This window comes from Saccostrea echinata, unplaced genomic scaffold (assembly GCF_033153115.1).
Source record: "Saccostrea echinata isolate AGI-Se365-2 ecotype Australia unplaced genomic scaffold, CSIRO_AGI_Sech_v1 ptg000062l, whole genome shotgun sequence".
NCBI lineage: Eukaryota > Metazoa > Mollusca > Bivalvia > Ostreida > Ostreidae > Saccostrea > Saccostrea echinata.
The window spans coordinates 3,724,988-3,743,645 of record NW_026889811.1 but is presented as its reverse complement, the minus strand read 5'-3'; the positions used below and the strand labels follow the sequence as shown (position 1 = coordinate 3,743,645).

Genomic DNA, 18,658 nt, shown 5'->3' with positions numbered 1-18,658 from the left:
ACACGAATATCCCTATCTACATTTTACATTTGCGTCCTTATATTTTCGAATTATTCACTACAGGAAGCAGTTTCTGTTTACAGTTCTCGCGTGAAACAAATACTCGCGTATATCAATGTTCGGAATTCCTCGGTGATTTTCATTCAAAATATTTGGTATGTAGAGGAAATTCGACTCATTTTGAGAATTCGATTTCTCTGAATGCAAGTGGGTATTGTGTCTGTATGATCATTGATATTATTACCATTTTGACATATTTCATCTGAAATTCTTTGGAAACTTACAAACATCTCATGCTCCTTAACTTATAAGACTTTCCTATCCCACCACAGAGCTTGTCACACTGCAGTCAACTGTATTTGTTGTTTTAATTTTTGACCTGACCACATGAGTGACCTCTATATAGAGGTGGTCACTAGTCAGAAAGTAGGAACACATGTAGATTGTGACGAATCCCTGTGATGTCACTTCAGATGTTGTTTATGTTTAATGAGAAACTATAGTTATAAATTTGCTTGACGAATATACAGATTTTTAATGGTTCAAATTTTCTCTGTTCTTACAGTCATTTGTCTGTTGAGCTTGCTTCATGAGCGGAACATTGTGATGCTTGCTGTGCTCGCTATCAATTATGTCCCAAATGTGACTTCCAACATACAAGATGAATGTCATCATGCAACTTATTTGTGTTGACATGCAACTAATTTATGTTGACATGCAAGTAATTTAAGTTAATAAGTGAGCATTCAGGAATGTCTGTAGTTTGTGATGGAAAGAAAAGCTTGAAGTTCCTCTAACAATTTCTGCACCCTCTATTTAAGTGACATTCTTATGATATACATTCAGTGACCAAAACCTTAAATGTGGTATAAGTACCTGTATATGTAAAAGGTTATATCTGTATACCATTGTATTCCTCTTCAAGGTTGAAATTCATCCTTGAATTCAACAGTTTAATGCTGTATTGCATTTTCCTAGGGAATAGTGTGTTTTTATATTGGATGCTAAATGTAATAGGTGGTGAGAAATCAAGTCTCAACCTGGATTCCAACCAAGGACTCTAATGTAACATGGAATCTAATTAAAATCAGACCTCTTAGATCTGTAGAAGTGTAAGAGTGTATATGGTGTGGATCTAAGAAGTTTGATTTTAATTAGATTGGTGTACCACTGAGCAATTGAAACCTGAAAAATTGACAGATTTTCACACCTGTCAGCAACCTGGTAACCTAAGTTTCCTGTCAAAGTATATAAGAAGATTTAATGTTAGTTCTTGCTTGCAAATTTTTATCTTTAGCAATAAATTGGAGTAATGACCTCCACCCCTTGTGTAGGATTCCCTGCTAGGCCTGTACAACATTTCAGGATATATAAATTTAGGCATATTCAATAAAAGTAATAGTATTTATGTTTCTATTCTTCCAGCTCCATAAAGCACAAGTCACCTAAAATTCTATTGTAAGTATAGCCAGATCTCTGTTCTTCACTTTAAAAGTGCAGTTAGGTTATAATAATGTGGGTGCATTTCATCAAACATTTCTCAGTATGGAAATACACTCATCAATTTCCTTTACAATTCTTATTTTGTGAAAACATGGAGGTCAAACTTTCCTGTTTCTTACTGAGGAATGGAAATCAACAAAGAACTATTTATCACTTTGTTTCATCTCTACCCAAAATGAACATTTGTGCAGGCATAGACAACCACTATATTTCCTATACTAGACAAACTTTGAATTCTGTGAAAGCTAGAAACAGTTTAGGGTGTATTCAGCAATGTGCATCAATATCTAAGAAAAATTATGAGTTTCCAGTCATCGTTGAGACAGATTTAGAGGAGGACATTGTCAAAGGGAGTGGCCCCGGGGGTCAGTCTGTCAACAAGACATCAAACTGTGTGGTCCTGAAACATTTACCTACAGGTATAACAGTCAAGGTAAGATCTTGTTCTTGTTTTACTTTTTATAATGGGATGTGGGGGAGGGGTATTGAACCACAAGTTCTTGTGTATTTACATTCTTACCAACTTTATAATATTCAATATTCCATTGTCATCATTTTCAGTGTCATGAAACAAGATCCCTAGCAAAAAATAAAGAGATTGCTAGAGAAAAGATGAGGGAAAAATTGGATGATTTCATAAATGGAGAAAATAGCTATTCTGCACAAGTGATTAGGGAAAAGAGATACAAGAAGCTAAAAGCCAAACAAAAGTCTAGAAAGAAGTACCAGCTTCTAAAAAACGAAAAGAATGCCAGCGACTCAAAGACAGAAATCATGAACTCTGATGCTGACCTAAACAACATGGTGAACAGCAGTGATTCTGAGACTAAGGACTCCGATGTTGATAAAACAATTAATTAATGCACATTAATGATGAGGCTTTTATTTCTCTCATCAGACCTAGTCTTATGTGTTACCTTTACTATAAATAGGATCAATTAAACTGATATGGATGTTTGTATTTATTATATCACTTAAGAAATAAAGCCTTGTATAGAAGTGTATGCACAAATCTATTGTACAAGTATATTATAGCAGCATATAATCTTCTACTCATGGAAGGCAAATTCAAAAACAAATGGGATTTATGTGGTAATTAGTAATCCTTATTTAACGAAAGTTTTAATGAGCATATTCACCAGTATATTACTTTTATAGACTGATATGTAGACACTTGACAACATGACTATGAACTCTCAGGGAATTACAGTGATCTGTGACATGTAAGTAGCCCATATTGAATATCCTTTATATATTCATTACTGACATGTAAATACCCCTTATTGAATATCCTTTATATATTCATAACTGACATGTAAATACCCCTTATTGAATATCCTTTATATATTCATAACTGACATGTAAATGCCCCTTATTGAATATCCTTTATATATATTCATAACTGACATGTAAATATCCCTTATTGAATATCCTTTATATATTCATAACTGACATATAAATACCCCTTATTGAATATCCTTTATATATTCATAACTGACATGTAAATGCCCCTTATTGAATATCCTTTATATATTCATAACTGACATGTAAATACCCTTTATTGAATATCCTTTATATATTCATAACTGACATGTAAATACCCCTTATTGAATATCCCTTATATATTCATAACTGAAATGTAAGTAACCCTTGTTGAATATCCTTTATATATTCATAACTGACATAAGTTACCCTCATTGAATGTCCTTAACTGACATGTGTAAGTAACCCTTATTGAATGTCCTTAACAGACAAGTAAGTAACTCTCAAGTTTTGTCTCTCCTTTATGTGAGTATATGATACACACCCTATAATTATCATAACAGTAACCTCATTTCTTATACCCATAAAACAATTATTTAGACTAAAACACCCAGTGCTGCTAAAATTTGGACAGCAGGAAATATTATAATTGTACAGCAGAATGGAGATCATTTATCTGTAAATACATGAACTGGTGAAAAAAATGTTGGAAAAATAGGTGTTTTCAAAGTTGTTAGATGTTATGATTTTATACAAATCACTTATGATAGATTGTTATCTGATTTTCCTCTGGTATTTTATAGGTTTAATGGACTAACCATTGACACAAATGATCAGCCTTTTAACATAGAAGAGTCATTAGAACAGAGACTCACAGGTAAATGGAAACATTTTGACTTTTCAGTGAATGACTTAGCTCACCTTAGCCACAGGGGGTTAAGTGACCTTTTCTGACCAAAGTGTGTCTTGTGTGTGTTGTTTGTAAACTTTAAACATATTTGACTTTTTATCCAGAGCCGTTCAGGTAATTTCAATCAAATTTGACACAAAGCATCCTTTGATAAAGGGGCTCTAGTAGTTTCAGACAAATGGTTGTTTTAAGAACTGGTTGAAGAATCTTGTTTGCTTTATAGTGTGTAGGTTTAAATTTGTTCATATCATAGGCCCCAGGGCTAGGATGGAGCCATGAAAATCTCTCAAAGCACAGCAGAAATTGTTACAGTTATCAAATTAATATGAAAGCAATAGGTGTAAATTCCATCTTTTTTTCCAAATATGGTCAGTTAAGTTTGTAACCCCTGGGGTATGATGGTGCTACAACAGGTGTACAACTTTTACACAGAAACATAAAATCAGGTGATCATTTTGGCCTAAGGGCCTCTTGTTAATTTTTCTTAGTTAATTTTCTGACCATTAGATGCCATTCCAAAATGGAAGCAGGAGGGAATTCGTGGGTTATGGATGAAGATTCACCTTCCTCATTCCTCTGCTGTACCAGTGTGTAGCAAGGTAGGTTACCAAGGCAACTCGAAACCAGTGTGTAGCAAGGTAGGTTACGAAGACGACTCGAAACTAGTGTGTAGCAAGGTAGGTTACGAAGACAACTCAAAACTAGTGTGTAGCAAGGTAGGTTACGAAGACGATTCGAAACTACTGTAAATCTGGAAATTTTTACGTCGATTTATTTTTGCGAATCTGGGTCAAAAGTCTGTTGATTAACTTTTACGTTTAAAATTTTTGCAAATTGTCATTTGAACTAATATATAAAAAGCTCTTAAAATTTTCTTAAACGTTTGTAAGTTATGCATGTACATACAATAAATTACGAATAAAACATACACTATTAAACTATGCCAACGTTCAATAATCAGATAAAAATGTTAGAAAAGATAAATCATCCAAAGTGTTGAAAGTTTTCATAACAATTTCATAAATCACACATGTACATAAAATATATATAACGATGTAATCTTTAAGTAATCCTCAGATAAAAACATTTTTTGTTGTTGATTTATTTTTAAGAAAAATATTTTTGCGAATGCATTGCATGCGCAAATTTGCTAAAAATTTAACTACAGCAAAAATTTCCAGATTTACGGTAGTGTGTAGCAAGGTAGGTTACCAAGATGACTCGAAACTAGTGTGTAGCAAGGTAGGTTACCAAGACAACTTAAAACTAGTGTGTAGCAAGGTAGGTTACCAAGACAACTCGAAACTAGTGTGTAGCAAGGTAGGTTACCAAGACAACTCGAAACCAGTGTGTAGCAAGGTAGGTTACCAAGACAACTCAAAACCAGTGTGTAGCAAGGTAGGTTACCAAGACAACTTGAAACCAGTGTATAGTGAGGTAGGTTACCAAGACAACTTAATTGAAACCAGTGTATAGTGAGGTAGGTTACCAAGACAACTCGAAACTAGTGTGTAGCAAGGTAGGTTACCAAGACAACGTGAAACCAGTGTGTAGCAAGGTAGGTTACCAAGACAACTGGAAAATGCTCAACAGTGAGGATTTACAGAATTGATTCCTTTGAACAAAGAATGGTTAAGTGTTTAGTTTGGCAAAGTAGCAAAAATGTTTGTTGGTCAACAGGCAGACTGGCAAAAATTATAGCCATCTAGCTTAAGTGAGAGTTGTTTCTCTCTCCCTTAAGTGAGAATTATAGCCCTCTGCATTAATATAAGTGAGAATTATAACTCTCTGGAATTGTAGCCCTCTAGCTATAGGGAGAATTATAATCCTCTGTCAGAAGTGAGAATTATAGCCCTATAGCTAAAGTGAGCTGCTGAGATCAAATTTTGTTTACAATATGATGTCAACTTATTTATTTATTTATTTTTTAACATTGGTCTTGAAAGCAAAGTATTATTTATATTTTTCAGAAGTAATATATATGTATTTTATTTGTTCATTATAATGTACTTCAAATTAACTACCACCAGGGATTCCTTTAGCTTCATTACTATCAAAGTTTTAAATCCACATTTCTTTCTGTCTATTTCAGTTAGGGTTTGATTTCAATCATGCTCAATCAGGCTATGTAATGATGACAAAATGGCTGCCAGACAATGAAGAAAACAAACTACCTGAATATGCAAATCAGTACCTAGGTAAGTTGGTAACTACCAGTCAGTACCTAGGTAAGTTGGTAACTACCAGTCAGTTCCTAGGTAAGTTGTTAACTAGTAGTCAGTACCTAGGTAAGTTGTTAACTAGTAGTCAGTACCTAGGTAAGTTGGTAACTACCAGTCAGTTCCTAGGTAATTTGGTAACTACCAGTCAGTACCTAGGTAAGTTGTTAACTAGTAGTCAGTACCTAGGTAAGTTGTTAACTAGTAGTCAGTACCTAGGTAAGTTGGTAACTACCAGTCAGTTCCTAGGTAATTTGGTAACTACCAGTCAGTACCTAGGTAAGTTGGTAACTACCAGTCAGTACCTAGGTAAGTTGGTAACTACCAGTCAGTTCCTAGGTAATTTGGTAACTACCAGTCAGTACCTAGGTAAGTTGTTAACTAGTAGTCAGTACCTAGGTAAGTTGTTAACTACCAGTCAGTTCCTAGGTAATTTGGTAACTACCAGTCAGTACCTAGGTAAGTTGTTAACTACCAGTCAGTACGAGGTAAGTTGTTAACTACCAGTTAGTACCAAGGTAAGTTGTTAACTACCAGTCAGTACCTAGGTAAGTTGTTAACTAGTAGTCAGTACCTAGGTAAGTTGTTAACTACCAGTCAGTACCTAGGTAAGTTGTTAACTACCAGTCAGTACTTAAGTAAGGTGGTATCTAAATACTGTATGTGTCTATTTTAATAAGTGGGCTTCATATTTTAGTAGCTTTGGCACAGACAACGATGTGCTAATTCATGATTTCCATTAATGAATGAATACAAAAGCAAGTTCCTGTGTCTTACTATACAGTCTGCCATTATTGAACATTCAAAATTTCGAGCATGATTCAAGTGTGGCCTATATTCACCATGATGCGTATGGGAGAATCGATCTATATGATATTTAATTTGTTTTAAATCCAATTTCAATAAATGAAATTTATTATTCATAAAACAAATCAGCCTATCATTTACCTTGACAATGCAGTAGTGAGGAAAGCACTAATAAAGCGTAGTTACATTAGGATTTATCCTTCTTAAAATTTAGAATTAGGCTGCCTTTTCTTTAAAAAAAACATAGTTTATTAGATTCACTGTAGAAATCTATTCACGAACATGATGATTCCACAGTCAATCCTTACCTAGGTAAGGTCTGTAAATCATCACATAGGTAAAGTGGATAGATAAATTATCTTAGAGGTTAGTATGAAAATGTTCCTATATATTTAGTGACAACAATGACAGTCCTTAAGTTTAGAGAACAATTAGAGTTCTTCCCTTCTATACCTCTGCTATTCATATATATTAATATGCTCAAACATTGTTAGAGGAGCATTTTATACCTTAAAAAAGTAATGGCACCAAAGTATACTCAGTATCCCTGATGTTGAACTTGTAAAAAAAAAATTAAAATTAGAATTTTGAGCCTTTCTGAGAAATATTTTCCTCCATACTTTACAGGTGTGGCAGGATTTGTCCTCAATGAGAAGGGTGAGCTGTTGGTGATTAGAGAGAGATATAGTATTATGAAGTCACAACCCTGGAAGTTACCTGGAGGATTGGCTGATAAGGGTACATGTCTGCCATTTCTTCAGCATATTGTTTGGATTACTTCCCTTGTCAAAAATAAAACCAAAAAATATTTCGCCAATATCATGGGTTTTTTTTTCATACACCATGAAAGTTAAAATGAATGATTAAAAATATTCTTTTAAAATCCATTATTGAGTTTTAGATATATTTTGAAGTTAATTTTCCATTTTCCCTGCAGTTTGTACAGCTGAAACTATGGCCCTTGTTCTCCCATCACTTGTTATGCATTGGATTTTTTTTTTTTCAATTTTAAAAAGTGCAGCAGGAAACTTTGTTTGAAGATGGCTTACATGGTCATGTTTTAAATGCCATATGTAACATTTTCCTTCAATTTATTTCAGAATGTTTTTTAAGCTGTGATTAACATTCTTATTCATGGTAAAAATGAAAAAAAAAAATCACACGCTGTAAACTTCTCTGTAATTTGAGTAAATTTCAATACATTTTCCACAAGCAGAAATACGATGAAAGATAAAATAGAATAAATGACTTTGTCATTGGATCTTTGACACGTTGTCAGGGGAGGACTTGGCAGTGACGGCCAGAAGAGAGGTGCTGGAAGAGACAGGAATCAAGGCCGAGTTTGTGTCGGTGCTGGGGTTCCGTCATCAGCACAATTTCCGATTTGGCTGTTCTGACTGGTACTTTGTCTGTCTCATGAAAGCACTTACCATGGAAATCAAACATTGTCCACAGGAAATTGCCGACTGTAAATGGATAACAGTGAGTGTTATAGCTTAACTTACAAATCTGACATATTTATATCATGAAAAATTTTGCATCACTCGAATGAATCTTATCAAATACATGTACTTCAAAAGCAAAAGTTCATTTTTCTATTTCCATGATATTGTACTTTAAGGGTTACATGTATTTTCTTTATCAATTTTAAATTACAAATGGTAGGGATGGGTATCGCCAAAAATTTCATATCGCGATATATCATGATTTTTTCCCCAAAATATCACAATAATATCATGATATTTTTACAAGCATTTTTACAGTGATTTTAAATGAATATTCATAATTTTTCCAAAAAATATGGCTGGAAAAACATAACTTCACTTTTTATCATTTTTTATTATTTGCATAACATCAAGCAATTTGGATGCTAGGATGCCATTCTTTTACCGTTTTCAACATTTTTTACACTTCCTGTAAATGTAATTTGAAAGATTAAACAAATAAATGAAAAATTTCTGGAACTTAAAACTATGTACCTAAATACCGGTATTTTAGTCTCCGTATCACGATACGTATCACGCATTTAAAAATCACGATATACCCGTATACAGATAAAATCGCATATTCCTAACAAAAGGGTATTTAGGTGTATAGAGTGAATGTTTTATCGTACTACCATTTAAGAACACAGTTAGATTTATTTGTTATCAATGTTATTTAAAACCAGTAGAGCTGAATATATAAGTAACAATGAGTTAATCAAAAAGTTTGTGCAAATCATTTTAATTTAGTGTTGTAATAATTAACTTGAAATAATAGTTGCATGATTAAGTATTTTTTCCATCTGTTTTTAAGAAACCCATTGGAAACAAGCTTTGAAGCTTTAATAGGTTATCCTGATATCAAATTTGCATGTAATTTATTTTATTTATTTATAACTGCATAATATTATGGCTTTCAATACTGGTACCATTGTCTTTCATTAATGTTAAAAATGTTTGACATTTTTATGTGTAATGACATTTTAAACAACACTAAATTCTATTTAATCTACAGTTTTTCATAAAACCAAATACATGCAAACATCTCTAAAGTGGCACGACTTGGGTGAATGATACAAAACGTGGCTGTGTTTATAGTGAGCACTTTTGAGGAATGTTTACTGGGTAGAACTCACTGATTTATTTCACAGGTGGGTTCAACAAAGGTCACACAGGAAATAGCTCTTGCTTGCTACAGGAAAAATATTGAACTTTTCATACTTTTTTTATTTTTTAAGTACCAACCTAATATTTTACAAATTTCCTACTTTCACACAAGTTTTAGAAATGTATCTTTTGTCTTTGGCACAAGTTTGTACAATAAACAAAAGCTTTGAAATGAATGACCGTCCTCGATTTACTATAGAAAATCACAAATGTCGGCTGACCCCTACCACATTGTATGGCTTTGCTCTTTATATAAACATGAATTTCATAAAATTTGTTGAATCTTGTAGTTTAGATATCAATTGATGATGTGAGGTAAAAAATTATGCTTAATTTGAATCTCTTTTTTTCACTTTTTACCTGGGCCCATAAGTGCACTTGTTCTTGGCCCACAAGCTATGCTATTATTGTTGGTATTCTTCAAGCTATGCTATTATTGTTTGTATTCTACTTATAAAATACATTTCTTATGGAAATAAGAGATAAAGCAACATTTCATATGAGTGAACAGCTGTTATATCAACCTTCAATGTAGAATTTCACTTGAGGTTTAATATTCTGGCAATTTCTCTAAAATTCTTTGAACTGATTCCATGAGAAGAAAAGCCTCTTTTTTTTTTCAATCAGACCATTTTCACATAATACCTCATAGATCATTTTCACACAATACTGTAAATCACTTTTTATTTGCAAGGACTTAAGTTTTGTATAAATATGCAGTCATATCAACAATTTTGATGAAGTTTTCAGTTGTCAGACAATCTTGAATATGCCATAGTCACTTTTCTGTCTCCCAGTCAGACCATCATGATAATATCTATTAGTGAAATTGTAATAGTCTACACCTCCCTAGATTTTATAGAATTTATTAAAACAATATAATCTTGTATCGAATCAAATATGGCTTTTTGGCAGAGAGAAAATGAACCAAGATCTAACTTATTATTGAATTTGCACTTTTCAGACTTTGTTATGGAAATGAAGTCACAGCCAAGATTTCCATATATCTTATGCTGATTGATGAGGTGGTTCTAAGTCTGATATACTTACTTAAGTACATGTACTTATTTTGACTGATTCCAGACTGATGAATACTTAGCTGACCCAAACCTGACAGCTGCCAACAGGTTCTTTGCAGAATGTTACCTTAATCACCAGAAAAATGGCAATCTGACTATATCTCCCTCACAAGTTGACTCCTGGAACAAGAAGTTTAAAAACAACATATACAGTATTCAATCTGTTCCAAAGGTTAGTCTTCACAGTACAGGACAGTATTCAATCTGTACCATAGATTAGTCTTTTACAGTATTCAATCTGTACCAGAGGTTAGTCTTCATGTTTTACAGTATTCAATCTGTAACAAAGGTTAGTCTTTTACAGTATTCAATCTGTACCAAAGGTTAGTCTTCACAGTACAGTACAGTATTCAATCTGTACCAAAGGTTAGTCTTCATGTTTTACAGTATTCAATCTGTACCAGAGGTTAGTCTTCATGTTTTACAGTATTCAGTCTGTACCAGAGGTTAGTCTTCATGTTTTACAGTATTCAATCTGTACCAGAGGTTAGTCTTCATGTTTTACAGTATTCAATCTGTACCAAAGGTTAGTCTTCACAGTACAGTACAGTATTCAATCTGTACAAAAGGTTAGTCTTCACAGTACAGTACAGTATTCAGTCTGTACCAAAGGTTAGTCTTCATGTTTTACAGTATTCAATCTGTACCAGAGGTTAGTCTTCACAGTACAGTACAGTATTCAATCTGTACCAAAGGTTAGTCTTCATGTTTTACAGTATTCAATCTGTACCAAAGGTTAGTCTTCATGTTTTACAGTATTCAATCTGTACCAAAGGTTAGTCTTCACAGTACAGTACAGTATTCAATCTGTACCAAAGGTTAGTCTTCACAGTACAGTACAGTATTCAATCTGTACCAAAGGTTAGTCTTCACAGTACAGTACAGTATTCAATCTGTACCAGAGGTTAGTCTTCATGTTTACAGTATTCAATCTGTACCAAAGGTTAGTCTTCATGTTTTACAGTATTCAATCTGTAACAAAGGTTAGTCTTTTATAGTATTCAATCTGTACCAAAGGTCAGTCTTCATGTTTTACAGTATTCAATCTGTACCAAAGGTTAGTCTTCATGGTTCAGGAAACAAGGTCATAGAAAATCATCAGGGATTTATTTGTTTCATCCATAATTTATTACATTCAAATAAATTATCAGGAATTTTGCTTGCAATATCTAGACTGTTATCTGTCTTCAAAAAAGGTTTTTATAGGAAGTGTGACTATCCCCTGTATAAAGGGCATTATTTGACACACAAGTCCATTATTTGCTACATTGGTGCTGATTGACTACAGATAAAGAAAGTGATTTTTGTCCCCTGATTTTGGAAAAGAGAGGGGATATTATGTCTGTCTGTCAGTCTGTCCATCTGTGAATCTGTCCGTTACAAAAACTTCAACCTAGGTCATAACTTTTGAATGAGAAAAGATAGGGCTTTCATGTTTCACATGTACATTACTTGTGACAAGAGCTTTCCAAATGTGATATAATTTTTGACACATTGACCTTAAAGTTTGACCTACTTTTCAAAAATCTTAACATTGGTGATAACTTTTGAAAGAGAAAAGATAGGGTTTTCATATTTACATACATGTGCATTTCCTTTACCAAGACCTTTTCACCATGTACTATGATTTTGACCCTGTGAACTTGAAGTTTGATGTATCCTTCAGAAATTTAAATACTAGTATTGCTGATAGCTTTTGAATGAAAGGAGATAGGTCATTCATATTTCACATCTGAATTACCTGTTGAAAGACCTTTCACAATATACTATGGTTTTTGATCCCATGATCTTTACCTTAAAGTTTAACCTATAGTACTTTTGTAACTTTGGCAATAACTTTTGAATGAGAGAAGATAAGGCTTTCATATTTAACATGTACATTACCTGTGACAACACCTTTCAAAGAGAACTATCATTTTTAACTTCATGACCTTGACCTAGAAGTTTTACTTACTTATCAAAAACGTTAACTTTGGCTGTACCTTTTGCCACTGAAGACAGGCTTTCATTTTTCTTTTCATGTGTGCATGACTTGTGACAAAACCTTTTGGATTGAATTATGATATTTGACCTCATGACCTTGAATTTGAAGTTTGATGTAATTTTAAGAAACTTTAATCTTTGCCATTACCTTTATTAATTCAAAAATTTATATCTTTTTTGTATGATGGACAGACAAGACAGGACACACAGACAAGACAGTTACAATATGCCATAAATATCTGCATCCCAACCCCTAAAAATGGAATTTGCTTGTTTTTTGATAAAGATTGAGAATTTTAATGTACTCTAAACCAGAATTTTGTTTTCAATTTGTCATTTTGAAATCTATCCACATTGACTAATTTTTCATGAATGAGGAAATATTCGACATAAAGACACAATAAAATAAATATTTCACAATAAGAAGTATTCCAAATAAAACAAGATTGTGAAACTTGTAGAAATTTCTCACATGCAAAAATAAGTTGGTTTAGTAACAAGTACTTAAGTCCTTAGAAGTATGGAAAATCCTCTGCTAACATAAGTACTATGTAAACAACATATTTATTGGGAATTCTGACATAAATAATATTATGAAGAAGGATCTTGTTTTCAATGAGTGTTATCATTATCACTTCAATATTTATTGTTATTAAATTATTCATTTAAAAGTTCATCTACTTCACAATACATTCTAATAATTTGATAAACATGTACTTTTGTTAAAATATGTAATTTCTGTATATTTCACAGAAAGTTACTCTGTGTAAAAGGAACAATGAGAATATTTAGATGAGAACAAAGTTGAACCAAAATAGTTTGACTTATCAATTAGCACATAGCATAAAAATATTTTGGATTGAAATTCAATGCTACTTAATCGTGAAATTTCATATACGACAGCCAACTGCTTTCTGCCAACTGCTGACAGCAACGGCTCATTGTTAATTGCACTTGTAATACCGTAAAAGCAGAACTATTCATTGGGGATTAAATTTCATTTATTTCATTGTTAACAATTATCAACAATATAAAATCTCACACGGAATTTTTATTATGCCCCGCCATGAATATGGCCGGGGCATATAGTGTTTGTCATTTGTCTTCCGTCCTTCCGTCTGTCCTTCCGTCACACTTTGCATTTAGCTCTGTTCAAAGCTCAGTTTCAAAGAAACTATCCAAGATATTTTTATCAAACTTCATACGCTGATAGATATTGATGAGGGCTATGCAACTGCATCAACATTTTTTGACCTTGACCTTTCCTTTGACGTTGACCTCACTTTTCTTGAATTAGTGTTTAGCTCTGTTTTAAAGATACCATTCAAGATAGTGTAATCAAACTTCATTTGTTGATACATATTGATGTAAGCTATTCAACTGCATCAACATTTTTTGACCTTGACCTTTCCTTTGACCTTGACCTCACTTTTCTTAAATTAGTGTTTAGCTAATCATCTTTTTTTCTTACTCCAAATGAATGAAAAATAAATAATAAGGAATGAATTTAATAGTTACCCAATTTATATGGTACAAACTGGGTTGGAACAGTTTACACTTTTTTATAAACTGCTTCGTGGTTTATAAAGCATAACTTCCCCAACCCAGTTTATACTGTATAAAATGGGTAGCAATTAAATTCATTCCTTAAATAAATAGTGTGCATGCATTTCTAGCTTTGCTCATTTATATAGATCTGTCATGATCTGTTGCCAATAATGAGTAACTTGTGTATGATCATGATGACGTATACGGAGACTTACCAAAATTTTTGAGTCGCAGGCAACAGGAAAGATAACTCTAAAAAGAAACTTCAATACCAAAGATTTTGAAGATGATTTTTCTACATCAATAAATTTTATTTTAATTCAATTTCGTGTTGTAAATTAATTTAATAATGTTTCTTCTATACTATTAGGAGTCTTCCTTATTTTTTTTCCCATGAACTTTAGAGAAAATGAGATTTATTTTTCATAACTTTAATAAATTTCTTCAAAAAAAAATATGTTGACTGATAAAATTAAGTTTTCATGGTTGTTTTGTGAGTGTAAAAATATATGATAGGAAAAACCAAAATTTGTTGTGCTACATATCAAATCTTAATGGGAAAAATATCTTGAACCTTATGACATTAAAGTTTTAAAAAATCAGTATTTTAAATTAAATTTCATTTCCTGGCCAGATTTTAAAGGTTGATATGTTTGTTACAAGTAATGTGTGTGGAGGACCCTTAAGGTTCCTAAATGTGAAGGGAAGTTACTCCAAACCCTGACAACTCATTCTAGGAAACTGACATTTTGGATTTGATTTGTGCATCTCTTCATCTGAATCTTATACTGAACATATATATACATATGACAATCTGTCCATGCATAACACCTGGCTGTAACATCTGGTAGAGTCTATGGCTGATTGTGTAACACCTGGCTGTAAAATCTAGTAGAGTCTATGGCTGATTGTTTAACACTGACAGGATCCGTCCTCAATGTCTTTTTTCTCATCCATGCATTTCCCTTATTTCAGAGAAATAACAGATCAATGGCATTTCCACACTGTAATTGCATAAAAACATTTCTTCACACTTCTATTGTTCTCTTGTTCATTTCAAAGGCATCGCTGTCATTGTAGATGATCTGCTTTATGTTTAGCAAAGGGTGATAATTAAAAAAAGAAACAAAAGGAGAAAATAACTTAGGAATGTATCAGGCAAGTTTTGAAAATCAGGAAAAGAATTTAAAAAATTTTTTTCTTTCACAAAGTACTGTACTCTTGAAGTTGAAATATGTAAAGACAGTCATTATAATATGCATATCAAAAAATGTAGTTCCGATTAATTTGTGAAAAATTTATTGATGCAAGTAGCAAAGAAATTTTTCAACCAATCAGAAATGCCGATTTCTCATTAATAAATATTAAACGATATTTTCATCAAAATATATATTCTAATACAAATTGGTGAAAGTAATTTAACTGTGTCATAATTTTCTGACCTTGACCTTCCCTTTGACTTTGAACTTTTTCCAGATTTTGCTTTTTGTTCATTTTACTGAATTCCATTAAGGATTATTTCATAAAACTACATATTTTCCATTTACAGATACCCAAATTATACTGGTATAACCTGGGTTGGGGCAGTTTACGCTTTATAAACCACAAAACCGTTCCAACCCAGGTTATATCAGTATTAAGGTATTCAATGTATAACGACCACGTACATTTTGTACCTAAAAAATTAATGGTCCGAAATGAATAATCATGTCAACATTTTGGAGATGTCATAAAATAAAAATGCTCCACCGAATGAATTTTCAAAATTTTAATTATTGTCCAATTAATTGCACCTTAAATTTTACATTGAAGTCTATGGGCAGCGCATGTTTTATTAAGATATCGTAAAAAAGTAATTTGAATTTTATACAAATCTCTTGGTGAAAATATGCATAAACTCTCTCTTTATTAAAATATGAAATAAAATGAATCATTTACCACAGATATTTTGACAAAATTAAAATTTTCTTCTTTTCATCAAGGGCAGGTAACTCTTCAAAACTTTTCAAGGTGCAAAATAATCAGCTTCTTATCTGTTATCAGTCATGTGAATTTGGTTCATTTCACTTTCATCGTTATCTAGCAATGCATTTTTAACTAGTTTAAAATGATTCAAAATTGTTCAAAATCCCTTCATTATACATTGAATACCTTAATTGGGAAGCTATTAAATTCATTCCCTGTAATTTAATTTTCCATTAATAAGTGTAGAAAATAAGACAATTTCTCCTAGTACAGAAATGCCTTCAAATTGTGGATATTTTAAATGTAACATCAAGCAGATTGATACTGTACTTTTTGACCTAAGTCATTGTGACATAAGCAACACAGGTTTTATGATATAAATTAATTTTTTTCTCCAATCATATGATGGGAAATAACCAGAATTAAATTATATATATATAAATATAAACATATATATATATATATATATATATATATATATATATATATATATATATATATATATATATATATATATATATATATATATTTATATATATATATATATTAGGGATGGCAACGAATATTCGAACATTCGAATATTCATTCGATGAGCTGATATTCCAATATGAATTTAAGATTCTAATATTCGTTTTTTTTTTCAGATTTAATAAAAAGAAGTACTGTGATTAAATAAATTTTGAATAGAACAGTGCTGGAATTATCCCTGTTTAATTTACTAGCGATCAATTCGATTTCGCCTGATTTCTTTCACCACTTTCTAATCTTATAGATTTACTAAATTATTTTGTTTTGAGTAAGGTGTTAAAGAATTATACAATAATGCTTTATGTAAAATACAAAAATTACTTTCATAGTTTTATTAGTTAGATACGATCGGATCTAGAATCGAGAACAACAAAAGGAAATCCTTCTTAGAATGTCTAAAAGACGTGAAGAGTATACTTATCAAATTAAATTTAATTGATCATTGAATGAATGTCCAATAGAATTAGTTTGTAATTAATGTAAGGGGCTCAATTTCAGAATAAATGTGTAAATTACTTGATTATCACGGGTTGTACATAATCCTGAATTTTTTATTCATTATCGGGAAATTAGTTAATTATCTAAGAAAATTGTATATGGAGATATTTGTTCATATATTTAAAAAAACAAAACAAAACATTGTATCAAAGATTATTATGATATCTCTTATTAGGCAGATAATTGTAATTTATATTACAAGTATTGAATTCTAAACAGTATACCTTTACGACTATCTTGCCTTTGGTAAGACGACTGGTTCCTCAGTTGAAGCTATTATAAATACGCAGGGTTTTTTTGTTAAAATGACTCTTTTCTACATTTAAATCAATTATTAATTTCAAGCATTGACAAATATAAAATGAAATTTCTTATTGTACACCTACAAAAGTTTTCATACAATTTTACTTCCAATATAAGTACACCTATGCTAAACCTTTCATGAGAGTAGGGTGATGCACATTTAAAATAAAACAGATTTTATTTATTTTATCGAATATTCGAATATATTCGAATACTTTCATTGAATATTCGAATATGAATTATTGACAAAATTGACATCCCTAATATATATATATATATATATATATATATATATATATATATATATATATATATATATATATATATATATATATATATATATATATATATATATATATATATATATATGGATGTATAATTAAAATGAACTGAAACTATGACACCTCATTTATCTGGTAGATAGAAAGTATATAAATCAACACTGCATGTGATGTTTACTACAGGCATTAACTGTTCTAAATGTATCAATTCTGCATATAAAAAAAAAAGAAAATAATTCTATTTTTCTCCATCAATTTACCATTAGCCCAGACTGAAGAAACAAGGTCCATTCTTTTCATGTTGTGATGTAAATGTCCTTCTTTAGAAGGTTGTTTTGACTAGCTGTAACTCCTCTTTATCATGGTAGGGTAATTAGCACCTTAAGAATGTCAGATGAAACAATACACCTGTAAATTTAATTGACAAGTGCTGCCAGTATTAATTGTTAATTTGTGTTTCTCTTTCTAGGACTTTTTACAGAGTCGTGATCAATAACAGCTGTGTGGAGATGGGATTGACTGGACTGTGATACATATTTACTTAAACGATGCAAAACTTTTAACTTTTGTGACAAATTATTTTTGTTAATTTTAGTTCTTATATATGTATTCCTGCAACAAAGTAAAGAAGGGGAAGGAAGCAATACTTGAGTCAATGTGTCCATTTGTCCATTTGTTTGCCTGTCTGTAGGCATGATAGTAACTTCAGCTGGAAGCTTTATTTACAGATTATATCACTAAATGTCCAAACTGAACTGACCTGTACTGATACCCTATACTGGGATACTGCATCTGACCTATATTTCATGCTACACTCTGGTTAAGAACAGCATTCAGGTCTACTCCAAGTTTATCAAAAGATGACTGATATATCCAAACCAAACTTATATGGTGCATCTAATGAATACTTTGTTAGGTTAAAATGTTAGGGATTTAGCAGTTGACTTTTTGTTCCCCACTTTCACTGAAATACTGAGATATTAATTTGAGTCTGTCTGTCTGTCCATCTGTCTGTCATGCTGTCTGTCCATAACACTTTCATTTCCGTATACTATCTCGAGAAGCCTCTAAGCTTTTGCAATGACTCCCTATGGCCTAAAGAAGACCCTTATTGATTTTG

General features: G+C 31.7%; 2 protein-coding genes across 2 annotated transcripts; both read left to right on the top strand.

Annotated features, from left to right (window-relative positions):
- Positions 1–146: 146 nt before the first annotated feature.
- On the top strand, positions 147–18,184 carry LOC133175207 (nucleoside diphosphate-linked moiety X motif 6-like). The gene is made up of 10 exons (XM_061310317.1): positions 147–207; positions 1,426–1,458; positions 2,662–2,726; positions 3,570–3,643; positions 4,184–4,275; positions 5,769–5,874; positions 7,330–7,440; positions 7,982–8,184; positions 10,437–10,604; positions 18,008–18,184. Exons 3-10 carry the CDS (start codon positions 2,686–2,688, stop codon positions 18,032–18,034), a joined length of 822 nt encoding a protein of 273 aa, XP_061166301.1. The 5' UTR covers positions 147–207; positions 1,426–1,458; positions 2,662–2,685; the 3' UTR covers positions 18,035–18,184.
- Positions 1,507–2,505, top strand: LOC133175415 (mitochondrial translation release factor in rescue-like). Its single transcript, XM_061310522.1, has 2 exons — positions 1,507–1,936; positions 2,065–2,505. The coding sequence occupies exons 1-2, from the start codon at positions 1,514–1,516 to the stop codon at positions 2,362–2,364; spliced, it is 723 nt and encodes a 240-aa protein (XP_061166506.1). The 5' UTR covers positions 1,507–1,513; the 3' UTR covers positions 2,365–2,505.
- Positions 18,185–18,658: the final 474 nt, after the last annotated feature.